The sequence below is a fragment of the Crocuta crocuta genome, unplaced genomic scaffold, assembly GCF_008692635.1.
Source record: "Crocuta crocuta isolate KB4526 unplaced genomic scaffold, BGI_CrCroc_1.0 scaffold344, whole genome shotgun sequence".
NCBI lineage: Eukaryota > Metazoa > Chordata > Mammalia > Carnivora > Hyaenidae > Crocuta > Crocuta crocuta.
Genome location: NW_027533081.1, coordinates 1,966,707 through 1,987,620, shown reverse-complemented (window position 1 = coordinate 1,987,620; position 20,914 = coordinate 1,966,707). Strand labels below are relative to the sequence as shown.

General features: G+C 56.8%; 1 protein-coding gene across 1 annotated transcript in view; it reads right to left on the bottom strand.

Moving 5' to 3' along the window:
* Nucleotides 1-2,083: 2,083 nt before the first annotated feature.
* TBX1 (T-box transcription factor 1) overlaps nucleotides 2,084-20,914 on the bottom strand; it is a 19,997-nt gene continuing 1,166 nt past the window's right edge. The window contains exons 3-9 of the mRNA XM_077745927.1: nucleotides 20,757-20,911; nucleotides 18,701-18,802; nucleotides 17,683-17,854; nucleotides 16,935-17,090; nucleotides 16,268-16,335; nucleotides 16,083-16,183; nucleotides 2,084-2,551 (exon numbers count right to left, since the gene is read on the bottom strand). Of these exons, the coding sequence (XP_077602053.1) occupies nucleotides 2,547-2,551; nucleotides 16,083-16,183; nucleotides 16,268-16,335; nucleotides 16,935-17,090; nucleotides 17,683-17,854; nucleotides 18,701-18,802; nucleotides 20,757-20,911 (759 nt within the window). The 3' untranslated portion in view covers nucleotides 2,084-2,546. The remainder of the gene's footprint in view (nucleotides 2,552-16,082; nucleotides 16,184-16,267; nucleotides 16,336-16,934; nucleotides 17,091-17,682; nucleotides 17,855-18,700; nucleotides 18,803-20,756; nucleotides 20,912-20,914) is intronic.

Here is a 20,914-nt window from a genome sequence, read left to right as displayed (position 1 = left end):
ATACTGTGGATCTTCTGGCCAGCCTCCCTAGTGACCCACGGCCACTCTCCAGGGGACGGCACACTGTCAGAGCTCATGGACAGCCCTGCTTGGGGACTGGCTTGCCCACGGGGGCCCTCTTGGACAGAGGTGCTGGCAAGTGTCCTCTAGCACCTTTGGGAGGGACCACACTGGCCCCCGAGTGTCCTGTAGCCAGGCCACCCACCAGCTGTTCGGGGACACATCCAGAGAGATTTCCACATGATGAATGTCCGAAGGAGAGGCTCTGTTTAGGCGTCAGGCACTCGAACCTCTCCAGACATGAGGGAAACTGCCGAGTGAGCCACCCTCGGGGTGCTCCTCATAGGGAAGCTGTCAGGTCAGAGACCATGGAGGGTGGCCGAACCCCACAAGAGGCCACATACCAAGGATGCTCTTCTAGAATAGCAGCCGTAGTCTGCTCAGTGCTGCTGCTCACCTCCCTGTTCTCTCTCTGCAAGAGGCACCCATCTGCCGACATGACCACAGGCAGTGGGACACTGGGTGGGGGGTGGTCATTCTGGAAGATGAACCTTTGCTAATCCTCCCCATGGCCAGGCAGCCACAGGCTAATGCCAGACAGCAAAGAACTGTTGGATGAGTCTCGGAACCCACCTGGCCTCGTTGCTAACTACAGCAAAGCTGTGAGCGCACAGAGTGAGTGGTGTGAACATCCCACCCTCATGAGCACTTTTGAGAGAGTGGGCTGCACTGCAGGTGGTCACAAGAAGGAAGAGGCATGCCTGTACAGCAGGGGAGGGGAGAGACAAGCCCCCTCAGTTACTCTGCGTGCCCTTCCAGCAGCCCTGCCAGAACCTGCTGCCGCCGTGGCTGGGAAGCCCCTGTGGGGTGCTGTCCACCCTGCCTCAGCTCTGACCCCTTGGCATCAGGCGTGGGGCTGCTGCAGCCTCAAGAGGCTGTGAACCCAGTGGCCAAGGAAATGGTGCCCCCTGCCCTTGTGTACGCCTGTGTTATCAGCTCTTCAGGAATCTCGGTGACTCTGTCCTTTGGCAGAATCACCATATTTACAAAAACAGCCATGGAGGCATGCATTCCAGACAAAGGGACAGGGTAGTGCAAGTCAGAATTAGGTTTATTAAACCCAGAGATGCTTCCAGAATGTCTGAGGTGAGCTGTGTGTGTGTTGACTGGCAGTATCTTGCCCCTGGAGATGGTAGAGAGGAGGTGTTGGCAGACCCAGACCCGGCGTCCATACCTGGCCCTCACCTTCCTGTTGAAGGCAGGAGCAGAGGTGCACAGAGGATCACAGGCAACTGACCGTGCACTGGGCTCTGGGCCATCCCACCCAGGTGACAGGCTGGTGAGCAGTGTCCGGGGACATCTTGTGGCTGAATCCCTACATATGAGGGCCACATTGGGCTGTGACAGCCCTGTAGGCCCTGGGTGCCTGGTGGGGCTTTGTGGATAAGGCAAGCACGTTCTGAGGCCACCCAGGCCTTATGGATGTTGTAGGGAAAGACTGGTGGCCAGGACTTTGGTCCACTCAGCTGAGCCATCTGGAACCACAGTGGCACCAACTGTATTAGAAATGCTGGTGTCTGAACCAGCACAGTCCCCCTCTCTGCCCACCGTGGAGCCTGAGGTTTTGTACAACAGGATCTGAGGATGTTAGGAAATCACCACAGACCCGACTAGTCTCATACTACCTGCAGCATCATAAGAAACAGGAGCCCCGCTCTGACACCCAGCCTGGGGAGGATGCTTCACGTTTGCAGAGTCCCAGATGGTCCTTGTCCTGGCCCTGCTCAGACCCGGCCTGGTGTCGGGGCCTGGCTGCGCCACGGGACCCAGGTGTGCAGGAGCGCTGCTGTCTTCCAACAGCTATGCGCCCCCCTTGCTGGAAGGGCTCAAACTCATCTCCCTGACCATCCCAGGGTGGGCTGCAGAGTGGGCACAACGCCGTCCCTGCGGCTCTTCTGCAATGACAGGCAGGTGCTTGACGAGGAGGATCCCCTGTGGATCCAAGGCTGTGCTCCACCAGAAGGACGCGTGCACTCTTGTGGCCAGTCCCTTGATGTTAACTTAGGGCCCTTGATGTTCTGGGAATGGCTCTTTTTCTTTGCATGGATGATCATCGCAGCTTTATTCATAACAGCCCCAAACTAGAAACAACCCAAATGTATTGACAGATGAAGGGACAGAGACGCAAACTGTGGTGTGTCACTAGGGTGCAGTCCCACCAGCCATGAAGAGGAGCCTGGGCGGACCCTGAGGAACTGGGCATGGGTGGAAGCCTCAGTCTGCCAAGGCCCAGCCCAGCCCCAGATCTCCCCCAGGCCGCGTAGGGTGTCTGCATAAGGTACCCTTGGGGTGACACCTCGCAAAGGCTGATCTGGGCATGGCCTCGGGCAGAGGCCCACTGGAGGCTTCTCACACCCCTTGGCAAAGTTTCCTCCACTTTCCATTTACCACAGTACAAAAGGCCTGCTTTTCCATAAAGATGTTTCCACATGCCTCGTGTGGGTCAATAAACCGGTCCTTGAGAGTGCAGTTACCAGTGGTGTTCCTCAACCTATTAGACAAAAGAATGAGAGCAGGGCTTGGGCTCCTGGCCTTCACCTCAGGCCATGTGGGAAGCCCTATTCCCTCCCTGTCACCCGCCTGCAGGCCCGCACAGCCACATTTGCTGACAGGCCGTGTCTGCCTGTCCCCCTGGTACCCTGAGGGCCGGGCCATGCCTGTGTGCCTTCATGTCAGATGCTTTCAGCAAGACCCTCCCTGGCCCAGCAGCACCTCCGCACACCCAGCCATGTCTGTCTGTGGCACCTGGGTGGCTCTGTGAAATCATCCCTGTGATTTTCTCCCCGTTTCCAAAGTACCTTACCTGGCTACTTTCACTGTTAACCAAGCAGCATTTTTCAGGACACTTAAGCACTGTTTTTTTTTGTTTGTTTGTTTTTTTAAGTTTTCCTTATTTATTTTGAGAGAGACAGAGACAGTGTAAGTGCCGGAGGGGCAGAGAAAGAGGGAGGGATTGAAAATCCCAAGCAGTCTCGCCAGCACTAGCAGCATGGGGTTCAAACTCATGAAACCATGAGATCATGACCTGAGCTGAAATCAAGAGTCGGACAATTAACCACTGAGCCACCCAGGTGCCCCTCTGGTCCATGCATCCTACTGTCCTCTCCTTATTGGCAGAACTTCCATAGATCAGGAGTGTGGGCACAGTGTAGCTGGGGCCTCTGGTTGGAGCCTCACAGGCTATAATTAGGTATCAGTGGGCCAGGCACCTCTTCCAGCCCTCCTGGTTGTTAGCAGAATCCACAGCTTTGTGCTAGCCGCCTGAGGCCCGAGGCTCCTTCACAGCCAGCAGGAATGGCCTTGGGGTATTCTGTGCCATGACTTTCATGACCCCGGGTGTGACCTGAATGTTCTGCGGAGTCAAAGCATCCCCTGCCACCACCTCCAGGGCAGAAGGCGCCTCTGATCCAGGGGATGGTGGGGACTGCCACGTGTCCCACCTCCAGGCCACCTGCCCTGAAAGGCAGCTGTGCCATCGAGGCCAGCCAGCTCAGGCGAGTGGGTGGCCTGGCATGTGCATCTGGTGAGAGCCTGCCTCAGGAACCTTCTGCAGATCCTCCTCCAGACCTGTGGTAACCCTGCAAGGGGAATCCACAGCCATTCCCACGCAGCAGGTGGGCAATGCTTACCCAGCACCCACCGCAGGCTGGGTCCTCTCGGACAAGCAGGAAGCTCCCAGCAGACCTGGCAAGGACCAGGGGTATGGCCCACAGTCGGTCATTGAGACTTCATCAGCTTTTCATGCTCCCTGAGTTTCATAGGTGGGGTAACATCAGACAGCCACGTGCTTTGGAAGTACGCAAACCAGCCTCCATGTCTGGTGGGGGGCAGTGAGCCCCAGAGAACAGGACGAGGCACTCAGACACGGGAGTACCCGAGGAAGGGCTTGCTGTGGTCCAGTGTCCACAGAGACCTCGCTGCACTCGCTCAGCGGTCTGGCTTTGTGCTGACGTGCAGTGCGTGTCTTTGCGCTCCTGAGTGAGTGATGTTCAATCAGGTGTTACCCACCTGCGTCTGTGCCAAGAAGCCACAGAACACCCTCTGCACAAAAGGACTGTTTGCACAAAGAAAAAACATTCCTTCAGGGGGTTCTTTAGAAACGCTTGATACTCAACTAGCTATAACTTCACGGGAAAGCCTGGTGTCAAAGACGTGCTGGCACAGACGAAAACCTTAAAGCTGAGCGTGCCGTGCACCTGTGCTTCGGTGCAGGTGAGCCACTGCCCCCCGTCGCACCCTGCAGCTCCAGCAGCGCAGCTGCCCCGCGTCCAGCCCACCCCCCTCCTGCGGCATTGCCGCCCTCCGATTTCACATGTGCCCTGCCTAGACTCAGCTTCCCCAGGCAAGCTCACTGGCTTGTCTGGCAACGCCCTTAGGAGCAAGGCAGGAAGGAAGCACCTGGGCCAGACAGAGATGTGCAAGATGCCAAGGGCCAGGTGGCTGCTGTTGAGTAGGGCAGACATACACACAACCCACCAGGAAACATGCCCACCATGTATAGGATTGTCAGTTCCACAAAGGAAGTTCCAAAACCACACTGAGGGAATCCATGCAGGAAGACACACTGAGTGGGAGACAGAGCCACCTACCATAGTAAGTATGGCATACCTATATCATGTGCTAAACTGAAAAAAGGGTGCTCATGGTCTTTAAATGAAATGATTCTGCCTCCATCCCTGCCAGGAGGGTGTGCCTAGAGCCATTCTGCCTGCACACCCCACACTCTACTTGGGCTCTCGGATCTTGGAGCAGAGTCAGGAAAGTACACCCTGTGTGTCATTGACAGACACCTTTGGGCAGCAGTGTCTGGGACCTCTGGCCCACAGAGCCAAAAGTATTCATGTTTGTTGGCCCTCAAACATTCTTTAAAGAACAGCTTCTGTGGCGCAGGGCAGATGTGGGGAATCAATCCTGCTATGTGGGGAATCAATCCACAAAGCCTGGATGTGGTCAATGGTGCCAAGAGCAGTACTAGAGGCCAAGGGGCCTCCCACACGGGCCTGGGATGCATCAGGCATCAAGCAGACAGTTAACGGTCATCTGTTCAAACTGATGAGATTGTGTTAGGCCAAGAATTCTCACTGACACTCACACAAGAAAAGTTAACCTGAAGTAGATCAGAAGAGTATCATAATAGTTCAGTAAGCCAAGTGTGTCTGCGCACTGCTATAGTTTGAATGTCAGTGTCCCCCTCCAAGTTCCTAGGCTGAAACCTACCCCTCCAGGTGATGGCAACAGGAGGTGCTTAGGTCATGGGGTGGAACCCTTGTGAACAGGATTAGTGCCTTATGAAAGAGATGCCCAGAGAGACCCCTCCGCCCTTCTGCCATGCGAGGACACAGGAAGTGGGCTCTCACCACACACTGGATCTGCGTTGATCATGGACTTCTAGCCTCCTCAACTGTGAGAAATGAAGTTCTGCTGTTTATAAGCCATAGCAGCCCAAAGGGACTGAGGCAAGATGTTATATTTTTATTGTTTTTAAAGATGTGGAATGTTATGGGGCCCCTGGGTGGCCCAGTCAGTTGAGCGTCTGACTTTGGCTCAGGTCATGATCTCACAGTTCGTAGGGTAGAGCCCCGCATGGGGCTCTGTGCTGACAGCGCAGGGCCGGGAACCTGCTTTGGATGCTGTGTCTTCCTCTCTTCTCTCTGCCCCTCCCCAGCTTGTGCATGTGCACTTTCTCTCTCAAAAATAAACATTAAAAAAAAAAGGCTGTAGAATGTTAAAAAAAAATCAAGTCATTTGGTCTCATCCTGTTGCAGTTATCTATCACTGCATTAATAAACCAGCCCAAACTCAGCAGTGTCCAGCAGCCATCTGTGCACATGGAATTCAGGGGCCAGGAATTTGGGAAGGGCTCAGCGGGGCGGTAGAGCCTGGGGAGGACTGAGCGCAGAGGACACCGTCAACGTGAACGCCTCTGCATGGCCTCTCAGCCCGGTGGTCTCAGGGGAGTCAGACTTCTTACATGGGGCCTCCAAAAGCTCATCCAGCAAACCAGCAGGAGCCTTCTTTGCCCAGCCCTGGTATTAGAGAGGGGACACAAGACCCCGCCTCATGAGGGAGGAAAGCCAAAATGTTTTCATCCTTTACAAAATAAAGCTTGTCCTTGTTTCTCTTTGGGTAGCAAGAGAGAGTGAGCATAGACAACCGAGACCCGAAGACTTGGGGGAAGGAGCCCAGGACAGGACCTGGGCCTCCTGCCATCACCAGGTGGGAGTACCCCAGCCATGCATGGGGGACACCCCTCACGCCACCCTGCAGGGTGTGATGAAATGCTCATGAAGAAGATTACACATCCCAACACACCAGTCTATGTCTCCAAATAAATGGGCAGCAGATCTGGTCCTCCCATCCGCATGAAACCAAAGACTCCTTCATCTCAGGGAGAGAATCTGAAAATAAATGTGAAGGGCAAGGCTATCTTTAAGAGTTCCTCAACCTATGGAGAAGTTTTGCTATAGAACAGGCCAGGGTAGGCCAGCCCCAATCAGTGACAGCACCAGCCCCTCCAGGGTGCCCGAGCCTGGAGCCGAGCAGCCTGCTGACCCAGTGAGTAGTCTGAGCCCTGGGGTTGCTGAGAACACACCTAAGGAAGAATAAGAAACAATCCTGGGGCGCCTGGATGGCTCAGTCGGTTAAGCGTCTGACTTCGGCCCAGGTCATGATCGTACGGTTGGTGGGTTTGAGCCCCACATTAGGCTGTTATGCTGACAGCTAGCTCAGAGCCGGGAGCCTGTTTCAGATTCTGTGTCACCCTCTCTCTCTGACCCTCCCCTGCTCATACTGTCGCTCTCTCTCTCTCTCTCTCTCAGAAATAAATTTTTAAAAAAAATTTTAGAAAAAGAGTAAAAAACAATCCAAAGAAACTAAACATAGTTCAGTGCTTTTAGCACCAGCTTTCGTGAATCTTATATCATGTGTGTGTATCTTTCCTAAGATATTAAGACATTTTCAGATCTATATGTTAGGCTTGTCACTTTTGTTAAATATTTACAAGTGTTTTTAATGCATTTGCAACCAATGTATAAATGTCGGGGAAATTTTACTCTGTTATATCTGTATATCTGACATGTTTTGATATATCAACCGAGTTAGGGTATGCTATAGTGAGAATTCTTTATTATACAATATACAGTTTATAAATCTTGAGAATTTATTGAACCATTGATTTTTTTTTTCTAGTTTGGAAATTTCAAACAAGGGCCACAATCAAGGAAACTTACATTCAGTAACATTCGCTCTCTTTAGGAGACGGTTGTGTGAACCGTAACAAAAGTTCCACCCCACCCCACCCCCAGTATTTCCCTCCTGCCCCTTTGCTGGCCCCCACCACAGCCCTGGCACCCATGGGTCTGCTCTCTCGCCCTGCAGTCTTGCCTTTTCCAGAATGAATATAGACAGAATCCTACAGTATGGCACCTTCCCTCTGGTCACCCCCGATTCTGTGTTTGGGGCCCAATGGCTGCCCCCACCAAGAAACGGCTCCTTCCTCCCAGAGTGACCTTCACGCCTAGGGGACCCAGCTTCTGAGCATGGTAAGCAGCTGGACTCACCCCTGAGGTGGTCTGCCTTTGTGGAGCCTGTCCTGAGCCCCTTGGCCCTGCCCCATAGAGCCCACTGGCCACCCCCATCCCCCCCAGAGGCCCTGGCCAGCATGGTGGCCTCTGTCGGTCCCTCTCTTTGGGAACATGCATTCTCTTAGAGCAGAAACTGTGTCTCAACAAATACTGCGTGGCACCCACTTTGGCATGTGAAAGGGTGAACATGGGACTCTGCTCCCCACCTCACACCACACCTTTGCCTCCCCTGAAAGAGAGAGGGCTGGTGGGGCTGGGCCCTCCCAGAGCTAAGTGGCCTTGCCCACCCTCCTGAACACTTGGGGTCCCTAACTGAAACCCCACAAACAAAAGAGAGAGACACTGTCCCTGAGAGAGAGACACACACACAAGAGCTCGCTGGACTGGCCAGGGAACCGGCACTTGGAGGGGCATCTCCTGGGGTCCCACACACCCAGGGCTGTCACCAGCCCCCCAGCATCCAGGACCCACTGCTCAGGCTGGGGGCTGGACAGCCTGCCTCATGGATGAGTCTGGGTCATTGGGCACCAGTGAAGCTTATGGAGAGTGCCTGGGGTGGACTCAGCCCGGGGAGGTAGCACCAGGAGAGTGGCTCCCAGTAGGAGGGGTGCTTGATCGTCTGGCTGCCGTCCAGCTAATTGCCAGGCAGGATGTGGGGTTCAAACTACTTGGGGCTGTGGCTGTTAGCTGGTCCAGACTCTGTGACATTTGGGTCCAGCGATTCTGTGTTGGGGCCGTCCTATGCACCACTGGGTGCTGAACAGCATACCTGGCCTCCACCCACCCAGTATGGCCGTCAAAAGTGTCCCCAGACATTGCCCAATGCCCCTGTAGGATAAAATTTGCACATTAAAAACCACTGGTTTAGAGACAGGTTAGGACTTGGTCAATCCAAGGTGAACAGGGTAACTTTTGTAGATTATGGATAATCCAGGGTTTCCTTAAGTGTTCAATACATGTAAATATACATAAAAATATACATGTGGAGCATCTGTCGGTTAAGCATCCTACTTCAACTCAGGTCATGAGCTCATGGTTCCTGGGTTCAAGCCCCTCGTGGAACTCTGTGCGTGTGTGTTGTGTGTGTGCGTGTGATGTTTTCATAACAGCCATCCTTAGGGGGCACAAAGGGGTCTCTTGCTGTGGTTTAATCCAAATTTTTAATTCATCATAAATTATTTCCCACGTGTATGCATAATACGATCTCTGTCTTCTGGAAACTTAAATCTCACGGGGATGAGACACGTGCATGGGAAATAGCTGGAAACGGGAGGGAAACCAAGTGGCAGTGTGCAGTGGCCGGGGCGGGGCGGGTGGGCGGAGGGCTGGCTTTCAGGAGCCAAATGGCCCCACCAGCACACACCAGGCGGCTCGGCCCCCTCATGTGTCCTGGCCCACCTGAGACCTGTCCTCTTGAGACCTGTCCTCTCCCATCAGCAGCCCACCTGTTCCAGGGGCAGGATTGGTAAGTGGCAGAGAAATGACAGTGGCAAGTGAAGAGCCCAGAGGCAGCTGTGGCTCTGCGAACAGCCCTGCAATAGCTTCTGGGAGTCCAGGTCTCCGGAAGAGGGTGCTGACTGTGGCCTTTGGCCCCACCTCTAATGGACCCTTCTGGCCGTCCACCCAGAAGGCAGAAGGGCTTGATCATCAGTGCTGAGGTGAGACATGCCCAGAAACACCTAGCATTCTAAGAAGGGCCCACTATAGAAGCCTCCATGGGGCGCTGGGGAAAATGAGGCCCACTGCCCCCTTGCTGCCCAGCCCTGCCCGGTGGAGATGACAGCAGGCACACTTGGGGCCAGTGGCCTCTCTTCAGCCCCCGCTGTGGGGATGCCCACAAATGCCAGAATGCCTGCTCACTCACAGAGCTGGGTTGCTGGGTGGCGGGTGTGTGGGAAACGTGTGTATGGGGGGCATACAGCTGGCAGCTGGCAGCTCTCTGCAGCCCACCCCCCACCTTAGACAAGATGCCCTCGGGCCAGGCACATAGCCTGGCAGCCCCCGGTCTCTGCAGCTCTGTGCCCTGCAATCTCTCCCAGAACAAGGACCCAGCTGGCCAGTGGCATCTTAATTAAACCTCTTGTTTTTCTTAGTTCTTTGAAGACTTTACAAAAGATGGAGTCTTTGCATGGAAGTCGCTGCTTCCATATTCTGTCGCAGCCCGTCACCACACACGCACGCTCCCAGTCCCCACTACCACGTTGGAAGCCCTGACCTAACAGTGCCCTGTGTAGACGAGTGGCAGAGAATGCACTGCAGCCGGCCTTCCTGCAGCTCTGAGCCCCACCTGCAGACCACGCGGGGGCTGGCCGTGCCGGGCAGCCTTAGCGGACACAGGGAGGGGCCTGGATCCCAGCCAGTGACTCAAGTCTACCTTACCACAAGGGAGGACTCGGAGAGGGCAGCTCTGCAATGAAGAGCCTGCTGTGTCCTCCAGCGCAGGCACTACCCAATGGAAAAAGATGCAAGCTGCAGCCACATGCAGCCGAGCAGCCTCGGGGAGCCCAAGAGCTATGGCCTCTTCCTTAACCTGGCCTCCAGTGGCCCTGACTGCCATTACCACCTTCACTGTGAGATGAGGTCCCAAAAGAAGCCATCCTGGAGAAGAATCTAGAAAGCATGTTTTGAGATGAAAGGTAGGTTCAGAGATGGGGTCACAGATGGAGGGGGCTGGGAAGACAGGTGCATGGGGGGAGGGACAGGGGCATCCATCCTGGAAGGCCAAGGCCACTTGTGGGAAGGGCTTTGGGACTGGAGCCCAGGACCCAGTCTCCCAGGGTGGGTCTTTGCTGTCTTCCCAATGACATGACATACAGCACTCAGAGCTGCTTCAGGCCTTGGCCCAAAAAGTCATAAGTATGTGACTGAAAAAATGTCACTCAAGTCCAGACCCCCAGCAACTGTAAGGCCCACCAGAAGGCTTTCAGATCAGACTGTGACTCCCTTAGACTGAAAACTTCAGCATCTCTGAAGTCAGAATGTGTTTCAGTCTAAGGGAGTCACTGTGTGATCGGAAGGCCTTCTCTTTGGTGGTGTGAGCAAGAGTGGTGGGCCTGGACCCTCATGTGTCCCCAGCGTGGGTCTCCGCAGCAAGAGCTGGGCCAGGCTGCTCTGTGATCGGAGGGGGGAAGACATGGGTGGCGGCCGCTGGAAACAGAGGATTAAGTACTTACTTTATGCAATTGAAAGCTGATAGATAAAGGATGTCAGCAATACCATTCCTCTTTATAATTAAGAAGATAACTTAATTACTGCTATTAAAACCTAGGCTTCTCCCCCATGTGGGCTGCTTTTCATAGAATACCTTTGGTTCTGCTCTTCCCCACACACAGACCTGGCAGCAGTTAAATAGAGGTGCAGAGACTCCAAAGGTTCATCTTGTGAATCCATCTGGTTTGAAGTAGTACGACAAGCAGGGAAGGGAATTGAATCAAAGGCAAGATTTGTGTGTTTTTTTCAATACAGAAAATGTGTGGGGTAGACCAGGAAATAGTCCCATCCTCCGCTCCCAGGGCTGGGTGCCGCCACTGGGCTGTGGGGCCATGTCCCCTGGCCTGCTCCCCGGCAGTGCGCATGTCACAATACAGAGGCGGCTGTGGGGGTGAGGGAGATTGGGAAGGAGGCAGTGGGGATCAGATTTGTGCGGAGGCATCAGATGTGCCCAAATAGATGCCCGGTCCTGTCCCCCGGCACCTATGAAACTGCACAGCCTCATCGGAACCCACACAGAGGAGGAGAGGAGGTCCCCACTGCTCGCATGGGCCTTCACCATTCATACCACTCCCACAGGGCATGGGTCAGCACCCCAGCATTAAGAGGAAACTGAGGCGCAGAGGCTATGGAACCTGGGAGGTGTGCTCTCCCTGGCACCCAGCTCCAGGTTGGGCCACTGGAATCATTCCTTTTGTCCTAGAAGAAGCTCCTTGGGCCCCCACCCCTCCCTCTACTGGCTCTGCTGGCTCTACCCCTGGCAGCTGTGGCCCCGTGGAATTCTCTAGTGCTCACGCACTTTGATCTGCAGCACACCTGGAGATCAGTGCCTCCCATTCACCCAGCCATCGCAATACAAGTCCCACACACTCTTTGGACTTCCTCAGCCAGAGGGAAGGGGCGGCTGAAGCCCCACAACCAGGCTTTCTCTTCCTCTGCCACGCCAGACCCCCCCATCCACGCCAGACCCCCCCTCACCCACACCAGAACCTCTGTGTACTGCCTCTGCACCCCAAATGCTTCCCTGTGTAACCAGCCCCTTCAGGTTGTTTGTCATCGTAGACCTGTGTCCACATCTGCTTGTGCCCTATGGCTCACTGACATGCTTGCTTGGGGCACTTTCTCTTTGTCCCTGTAAAGGTACCTAATGCTGTCCAGCTATACTTAGTGGTAGTACAGGGGTGCGGTCCCATTCCCGAGGGACCCTGCACCATCCAGAGCCTGTGGATGAGACCCTGTGGGCTGGGCTGTGGGGTTGTTAGAGTGCTCGTGAATTGGGCTCTTGGAATACCTAGATGAGAGGAGGTGGCAACCATAGGGCTTGCCAGAGTGCCTGGCACTTGGTAAGTCCTGTAAAAATGCCAGTAATTTATATTGGGGTATTCCACACACATCTCCAGCCTTCCTGGGATCTGGAAGGTTTATGTCAAAAACAGAGGCTCCAGCACTGGAGGAAAGCAGGACAGCAGGCCCTATCTGTAGCTATGGTCTGGTCTTCCTCCTTTATTTTTTATTTCATTTCATTTTCTCTATTTATTTTAGGCAGAGAGAGAGAAAAGGAGAAAGAGGGGAGGGGGGTGGGGAGAGACACAGAGAGAGAGAGAGAGAGAGAATCCCAAGCAGGCTCTACACTCAGCATAGAGCCCACTTGGACCATGACTTGAGCTGAAATCAAGAGTTGGATGCTCAACCAACTGAGCCACCCAGCACCCCTGGTCTTTCTCCTCTAAAAACAGTGAGCTGGGCTGCTGAGGGTGTTGTCACACCACACCCCAGGGTCTTGGATCCCCTAGACCCCTTATGTGGGACCCAAAGGAGCAAAGAGGGCAGTGGACAGGCCCCACCCCTCCTCAACTTAGTCAAGAATTTACCTGTTTCATCCATCACATGTCCATTGTTTTTCAAGGGTTGGGGAGTCTGGGGTCCCTGGACCAAACTTCTGAGGTCCTTTCTAATCCAAGTTCTTGTCCTCCTGAGTTGGCAGTTGGATACTTGGAGACAAGTGAAGGGAGCAGAACAGGACCTCTGGGCCAACTGGGGAACCCAGCGGAAGACACTGAGGCACAAGCGCATGAGGAAGCAGGTCAGATGGGACCTGAGACCCATACAGGGCAGCACATCAGCTCATGGAAGGGGTAGGCCAGGTGTGCTCCAAGAGGAGCCCAAAGCGAGGGACACAGAAGCTGCCAGGACAGTGGCTTCACAGGGAAGCCAGGGACTGTCTGGGGTAGCTGCCCATGGGAGTGTCAGCCTCACACAGCAGGCAGTGCTGACAGCGCTGTTGGTGCTCACCAGGCACTTGTTTCAGGAATGAGTGACCAAGAGGGGCTCTGAAATGAGCAGCCCCCAGCAGAAGCTGGGGGACCCGAGCCACCCTTCCCTCACCCCCTTCCCAGGATGGAAGGTGGGTGACAGCAATCTGCTGAGGTGGTGTATGGCCTACATGACACAGGACTGCCCGGAGGAACAGCCTCGCCTGCAGTGCTGGGCACCACAGCATCCATCATCCTAAAGCAACCGAGTGCCCTTGATAGGAGACTGGACACTGGTGAGCGGGAAGAACTGACGGGTGGGTGGCAGCATGGGCCAGCCCTGCCACACCACGGAGCAGCCGGCGCCCTGCTGCGTGATCCCCTTTGTGAGAAGTTCTTAAGCCGGGCAAACTCATCTGCGGGGGCAGAGGGTAGAAAACCATGCCTGTGGGGGGCTGTTCCCCAGCGCAGGGCAGCCCTCCTCTGCAGTGTCCAGCGAGCTGACCTGCGGCACATGTGCTGTTCAGCACTTGGAATGCAGCCAGCGAGGAACCGAATGTTTCATTTTATTCTGTTTTTGTTAACATGTAAGTGGCCCACTGTGGCTAGCAGCCAGCATGTCGGACAGCGGTGCAGCGCTCTGCCTTGAGTGGGTGATGATCATGGGAGCAGGTCCAAATGCAGGAGGCTGGCAGGCTGCACACCGGAGACCCGTATGCTCAGCTGCAACCTCTCAGCTGCAAACAGCCGCACCATCATTGGTTCAGAAGGGAGCGTCTTCTCATTTTAGCTTTAAATGAGACCAAGGTGGAGCTCTCTCCAACTGTGGTTCTCAGCCCCTGCCACTCACCACAGCCTGAGTGTTGAAAGTGGGCAGAGGAAGAGCGCGGCCTCAGGATCACAGTAGGCCCTGGAGGGGTGTCCAGCACATGCAGGAGAGGCTAGCCCTGGCGGGCACAGCCCATCACTCCTGCGGGCCTTCCAGGACGAGAAGGGATGCAGGGCGCATCTGTGGCACCAACAGGCTGCATGAGTGGGGAGCTCAGCGGTGCATGTTGCTCACCCAGCGGGAGGTGTGCAGCAGGTGGTAGCAGGGTGTCCATCAGGGATGGGTGTCCAGAGCCGCCCTTAGGAGTCCATGAAGCTGTGTCCACAGAGCCCACTAAATCACGGGCTGCGTCTTCACACCCTGGCACTAGATGACCTTTGAAGCTTTGGGGGATCTGGGCTCCAGAGCTCATTCCTCAGCAGCCTTGGTCACCCTTTGTAGACCTGGCTCACGGAAACACTTTCTGCTGCCCAACTGCTAAGATGTCAACCACGTCACACCATCAGGGTGAACACATCGGGAAGAAACCATCCAGTCTAGGAGGGACACTGGGAAATTACTGGCTGTGCCAGGGAGAGGTGGCACCAGCTTGCAACAATTGCCACAAACATACTGGGACAGACACAGAAGGGGATAGAACCTCAGCCACTTGCATTTCCCGTCCATCGTGTGTCCAAGTTAGCAGCCTTGACGTTGACCGGTTGTCAGCTTTTCCTGCCTGGACTCAGGAAGGGAGGGATCAAAGGGTTCCTCTGGCCCCATCCCTGGTGTTGAGTTAATGGGGAGAGGTCCCTCACCACCTGGCCTGGGAAAAATGCTTCACAGACAGGTTTCAAGATGACTCATGACCACTGTCATTGTACCCCCTGTCCAGGTCACTCCGTGGGGACATTCACAGGGAACAAAGTCAATAAACAGGGGAAAACACAGGTCTGGGCTAGGTCCAGCCAGGGGAAATGCTAGAACAGCAGAACTGCCTGTTTTTGTCTTTCGATGATCAGAGTCAGAGCTTCTCCCCTTCCCAGCCCCCAAATGGCAGTGTCCTGTCGTGATGGTTATTTCCAGCTTCCGTGAAAAGCACCCAGGACAGGCACTGGTCCTGAAAACAGGCCAGGAGTGCCTGCCTAAATCCTAGAGGAGGGACAACTGCCGGCCAGAATTAAGTAAAAAGACCCTGTGCACACCTGGGGCTGAGGCTGAGCCCCGGTACTTTCAGCCTGGGGGCGGGTGGGATGAAGCTGCAAGGCGGCAGTGGGGGCGGGGAGCTGGCTGGCAGAGCCGGGAGGAGACCCTGGGAGCGAACCCAGTTGGGGCCACAGCAGAGGGGGCGGGGAGAGGACGGAGAGGGGCGTGGCCGAGAAGAGGCTCTGGAAACCAGCCGGGAGAAGGCGCTGGGAGGGCACTGTAGGGACTCCCGCTTCGCAGCGGCCTGTGGGGATTGGAGCTGGGGAGACCCCGAAGTCCCTGAATCGACTGGACTCCCTCTCCCCAACATCCCCCGTGCGATCTAACTGGACGCAAATAAATGGACACGCAGGCAGCTTCCAAAAGAGGCGAAACCTTTATCAAGTCGGCGCCGGCGCAGTATCTACAGTATCTACAAATATCTACACGTATCTACACCGCCTGCAGACGGGCTCTCGGGTCGTCTACACTGCAACTGCCGGCCGGGCCGGGGAGGGGCGAGGGGGGCGACGCGGTCTCGCGGAGAACAATAAATATCACTTCCTTCCGCCGCTGACCGGGCGCTTTGGCACTGGCGGGCGCGGACCCCGTGGCCCTCGGGGCTGGGGAGGGACCCGCGGTGGCTCCCGGGACTGGGGAACCATATACTTCGACAGCTGTCGGGGTTGGAGAGTGGAGGACCCAGACGGCTTCGAGGCTAGGGAAGGGGAGACCCGCACTGGCCCCCGGGGCTTGGGGGAACGTGTTCTTGGAAGGCCCTTGGGGCTGGGTGGACGGGAACCCCGACGGCCCTCAGGGCTGTGCGGGGACCCCGGGCGGGGAGCGGCCAGCGGGCGCCCGCATTATCTGGGGCAGTAGTCGTAGGAGCCGGGCGGCGCTGCCCCGGCCGACGAGTACATGTTGGCGGCGGCGGCGGCAGCGNCGCGCGGGGCCGCGGCCCCGCCCCCACGACCCCGGCCCTACCTTTCTCTGCGCCGTTGGGCTGCGTGGGGGAGGCCACCGGGTTCCGCGAGCGAGCGAAGGCGCTCATAAGCGGCAGCGCGCCGGGCCGGTGGTTCCGGGGCCTGCGGGAGGGAGACGGGCAGCGAGTCAGGGGAGCGTCCCGCTGGTCTCCCCGCACTGTAGCGATCCCTTCAGAGGACACTCACCAGTCCTCCGGATCGCAGTCTCGAAAGCCTTTGGCGAAAGGGTTGCTGGCTATCTTGAGCTGCGTGATCTGCGGAGGGTTGGGGGAGCGAGCATTGAGCCAGTGGCTGGAGCCCCAGCGCTGGGGCCTGGAGCACCAGGGTAGTGTAGTGTTAGAAGGGGCTCCCACAATAAGAGCCCCTTTACTCTTCTGGGACAATAACCCTCCCACATTTACTCTCCCACACTGAGAGTTGTGCCTTTCTTCTGCCAAAGGGGGAGCTTCCTTTCTCGCTAAGGATCCCCTTTGTGGCCCCAAGTGATTGGGATGGAGACCCAGTGCCCCTGGCTGAGTTGGGAATGTAGTCACCTCCACCGCCCACCCCGCAGTAGGGGTGGGGGATGCCCTAGGAATTTGGATAAACCGTGGATCAGGCCCCTGATGGGGAGTTTCCGGAATGGTTTGGAAAACAAACTTTCAGGCCGCACTGACAGTTGCCGCTGGAGAGGTCAACCTGATAGGAGTCTGGGCTGGCCTGCCGCAGAGGGGAGGAGGCCTTTGAGGGTGGGACTCCATCGTGTTGTGTTCCACCAGGACCCACAGTCTTTGGGTCCAGACCTCTTTCCCTCAGGCAGCAACTGCACAGTGCAACCCAGAAGTATTGAATTTGCGCATCCCCAGGGTCTCACCCGATGGTTCTGGTAAGCAGTGACCGCAGTGAAGCGAGTCTCCTCAAACACAAAGGTTTTAAAGTTCTCCTCAGCGTATTTCTCACTATCTTTGCGTGGGTCCACATAGACAACGTGGAAGCGGGGCTGGTATCTGTGCATGGAGTTGAGAATAATCTGGAAGACAAGGTGGCAAGTTTGGAACTAGGAAATGGGCGAAGGTCCATAGAAGCAGCGAATTTCTCAGAGAACTTGGTCAAAGCCCTTAACTTCCGAAATGAGGTCCAGCCATGGGGCTCAAGCGGAGACTGCAGTCAACTAAATGGGGACCACCAGGAAAGACCCCCCAAATGGCAAAAGATCAGGGTTTAGATTCTTTTTCCGTAGGTCCGTCAGAACTACTTCAGGCCTACAACAGGCAGTGGTAGGCGGCTGCAGGCCAATGCTTAGCCCAGCAGGAAAGCGGCATCATCCGCCTGGATTCTACAAAGCCTTCTGCCGCTACCCCCACACCCCATCCTTCCCAGTTAAAAAACAAAAAACAAAAACAAAAACTCCAGCAAAAGAGCCAGAATGGAGTGAGGGAAGCAAGGTGACAGACAGCCTCTCCCAGGCCCGAGAGCCACCAGACCCTGAGCCCCTGGCCGGAGGGGCCCACTCTCCTCAGCCTGTCCTTCATTCACAGCCCAAGCTCGGCCTCTAGCTCTGGTCAACAGGGACTCCGGAGGGCCTGCCCTGGGTAGCCTGGGGATGTGGGAAGATTGCTCACATGGCCGTTGTCGTCCAGCAGGTTGTTGGTCAGCTTGAGCTTATCGAAGGACACAATTTGCTTCATCCACTGCGCACCCTTGGCAGGCGAGTCGGGGTGGTAGTGTACACGGCCTGGTGTGGCAGGGTCCGCCTTCCCGGCCACTAGCCAGGAGGAGCTGTGGAAGGCATACCTGGGGCAACACCAGAACAGGGGTCAGGGCATGGAGAGTGAGCAGAGAGGGCCTTGACGAGTGAACCCCAAAAGTGCCTCTAATGAGTTTTCCTATCATCGGTGAACTCGAGCCTTCGGCTACCACACAGACTGGGAGCTTTTCCGAGGGGAATTGGGAAGAAAACGGAAAACTCCCTCCAGTCCCAGTACACAAGACAGCAGGAAGCCGGGCCCCAAGGGAGGAGGCTGGTCTCCGGGCGCCACAATTCGCTGCACGCGGGTCTGCCTGCTCCGGGCCTCCCCACCGCCGCCTCCGGTGTCGCCTGCGTGGCGGGAGCCCGGATTTGGTAGCGCCGGAGGCCTCAGGCGCAGGGCGGACCACGTTCTCTTTATTAATTGCTGTTAATTGTCCGGGCAGCGAGGCCCGCCCAGCATAATCTCTCCCGGCCACCCCACCTTTCCTGCTGGCTCCCAGCGTTCCCGGGGGATGGGGGAAGGGGACAAGGTGCCCACGCTCACCTCGTGGGAGAAGGAGGCATGAAGAAAGGCAGGGGGCCTGTGTGCAAGGGGCCTGCCTGCCTCGGGCCAAGCTGGCCCAGGGGCGTGGGAGCTGTCTCGGGCTTAGAGCTGGCGGAGGGGCCCAGCCTGTGTGACTCCCGAGGGGAGAAGCGCTAGGGGTGGGGTGTGTGGGTCTGGGGTCTGACAGGGTTGGGGAGGGAGCAGGTCACAGGGGACGGTGGCGCCGGCGGTGCAGGTGCCTGGGACTCCCAGTCACAAACGTCCTTGTGGGCTGCCCTCAGAGGCATCACCAAGCAGGGACCAGCCGCTTCCCAGGGCACCCTCCCTGGTTCTGCTGGGCGCTCACCGGTAGCGCTTGTCGTCCACTGGAACGAAGTCCATGAGGAGCATGTAGTCGGCCATGGGGTCCATGCCGAAGAGCTTCACTTGAAACGTGGGGAACATGCGCCTGGGGGCGGCGAGGCCTCCGGTCACCTCAGGTGGGGGAGGGCAGGGCTGCCCCACCTTGACCGACCCAGGACAGGCGGCTTCCTGCCGGCTGCTCTGCTGCGTTCATCGGCCTGGCCCCTCCATCTCCTCTCCTCTCACTCAGCTACTCTAACCCAACTAGGCCCATGCCCAGCCAAGGGCAAGTAGAGGGGCAAAGTAGTCCCCTGCTCCCTTTTTCAAAACCCCGAAATGGTTCATTAAACACTACAGCTGAGCCTCCACACACCAGCCCTGGTCTATGGCTTCCTCTGCCACATTTGCCTGCGTAGAGACAGCCTAGCATTTGCTAATTCTCGGCTGTTCAGTCCAGAGCTAGCCTCAGCCGGCAGCACCGGATCAGCAAGACTCCTAAGATGTGGTCCCAGAGATTCTCAGCCCTCCAGAGAGCTTCCCCCAGCTCCATCTAAGCGACCGATGTAAACTCCCGGCTCGAACAAAATGAAACCAGGGGACTCTTATGTGGTTCCCAGGAGTCCCAGTTGCCCTTTCGGCTGGGTCTGTGGGGCTGCTGCCCGATCCCTCCAGTGAGGCTGAGGCCTCAGAGCCCACAGACCCAACTTTTAGGCCCCGTCTCCAGCCCGATGCTGGAGTCTCTCCATCTTCCTCAGGGATACACACAAATTCCCCGCCGCCACACACACCCCACTATTGCCCCCGGACAGACGCAGCTACTCTGGGAGACCTTGGCTTATGCTCTCATGTCCCCTAACTCTCCCCTCCCCCAGACTCCGACTCTATGACCCATCTAGGCTCTTGAAAGGACATTCTGCAGCTCCTGGTTGGGCCCGCCAGTCAGCCGGGGGCTGGCCCTGTCCTGAGAGCACAGCAGTGCCAACCACTGGGCCCTGGAGGACAGCATGAGGTTTGGCTCCCACCTGCCCTTCCTACGGCTTTGCTTCATAGGCACCTCCCTGCAGGCAGTGGGCAAAAAACAGATGCCACGGAGCCGGCCCTCCTGGTCAGACCTGCCACCCCCACTTTTGCAGGCTGGTGGGTGCCGCGGAATGCTGGCTTCTGGGGTGAAGCCTGGCCACCACCAAGGCCCTTGCTGCACTGGACTGGCCTAGAGGCTGGGGTGCGTCCTCAGGGGACAGTAAGGAGAGCCTGGAGAAGACCTGCAGAACTGAAGCTGAGCACAGGCCCCAGGATCCCTAGGGAGGACAGCCGTGGCAGGGAAACAGAAACCACGAGAAGGCTCTGCAAACAGGCCCTGAGTTCCCCTTGGCTGTGCGGACGCAGAGCTGGTGTCTCCGTGTGTACATTAGACACAGCCCGGCACCCGCCTTTGTCTGCTGGTCAAATCGGTTGCATCGCAAAACTTGTTCCCCTTCTCTCTGGGCCCTTAAAACAAATACAGGCCAATTGGAAGGCGGCAGCCCCAGCAGCAACGGCCAGGCCCCACAATCACCCGAAATTTAGGCCGGAAAAAAACTGGGTAACAACCTTCACGGAAGAGAGCATATTGTTTTTAAGGGTCTTAACTTTCCCTTAAAATTTTCCAGACAGTTGCCCAACTGCTCCCTCTTTACCTAACCCGTATAGATTGAACTGGGGAACTAAAGACGTGAATTTCCTTTGAGGTGGGATCCACTGGGAGCCGGCTGGCTGGCGAGGCCGCTCAGGGGCGNCGCGGGCGCCTTGGGGCAAGCCGGTCCGCCGGGCTTCTCTCCACCAGCCTTCCGAGGCTGCCCGCGCCGTCCCCTCCGGCCCCGCTCGGCGCGTCAGGCGGCTGTCGCTGGAGCCGGGACCGCAGAGAGCGAAGAGCCGGCTCGCGCCTAGAGGGGCCCGCAGGTGGCGGGGCCGCGCCCCCCACCCCGCTTCTCGACCCCACTCGCGTGGATCAGACCGAGGCGCGCTGCCCGAGACCCGCGCCACGTGGGGAGGGTCGCGGGCAAGGGGGGGGGCACCCTGACCTGCCGGCCTTGGTGACGATCATCTCGGTGCCCAGCTGATTGAACTCGTCCCACAGCGCCTTCATCTCCAGCTGTACGCTCACGCTGGCCACCTTCGCGTTCTTCTTCACCGGCGCCTTGGCGGCGGCCGCGCAGCTGGCCGCGGGCCCCGCGGGCTC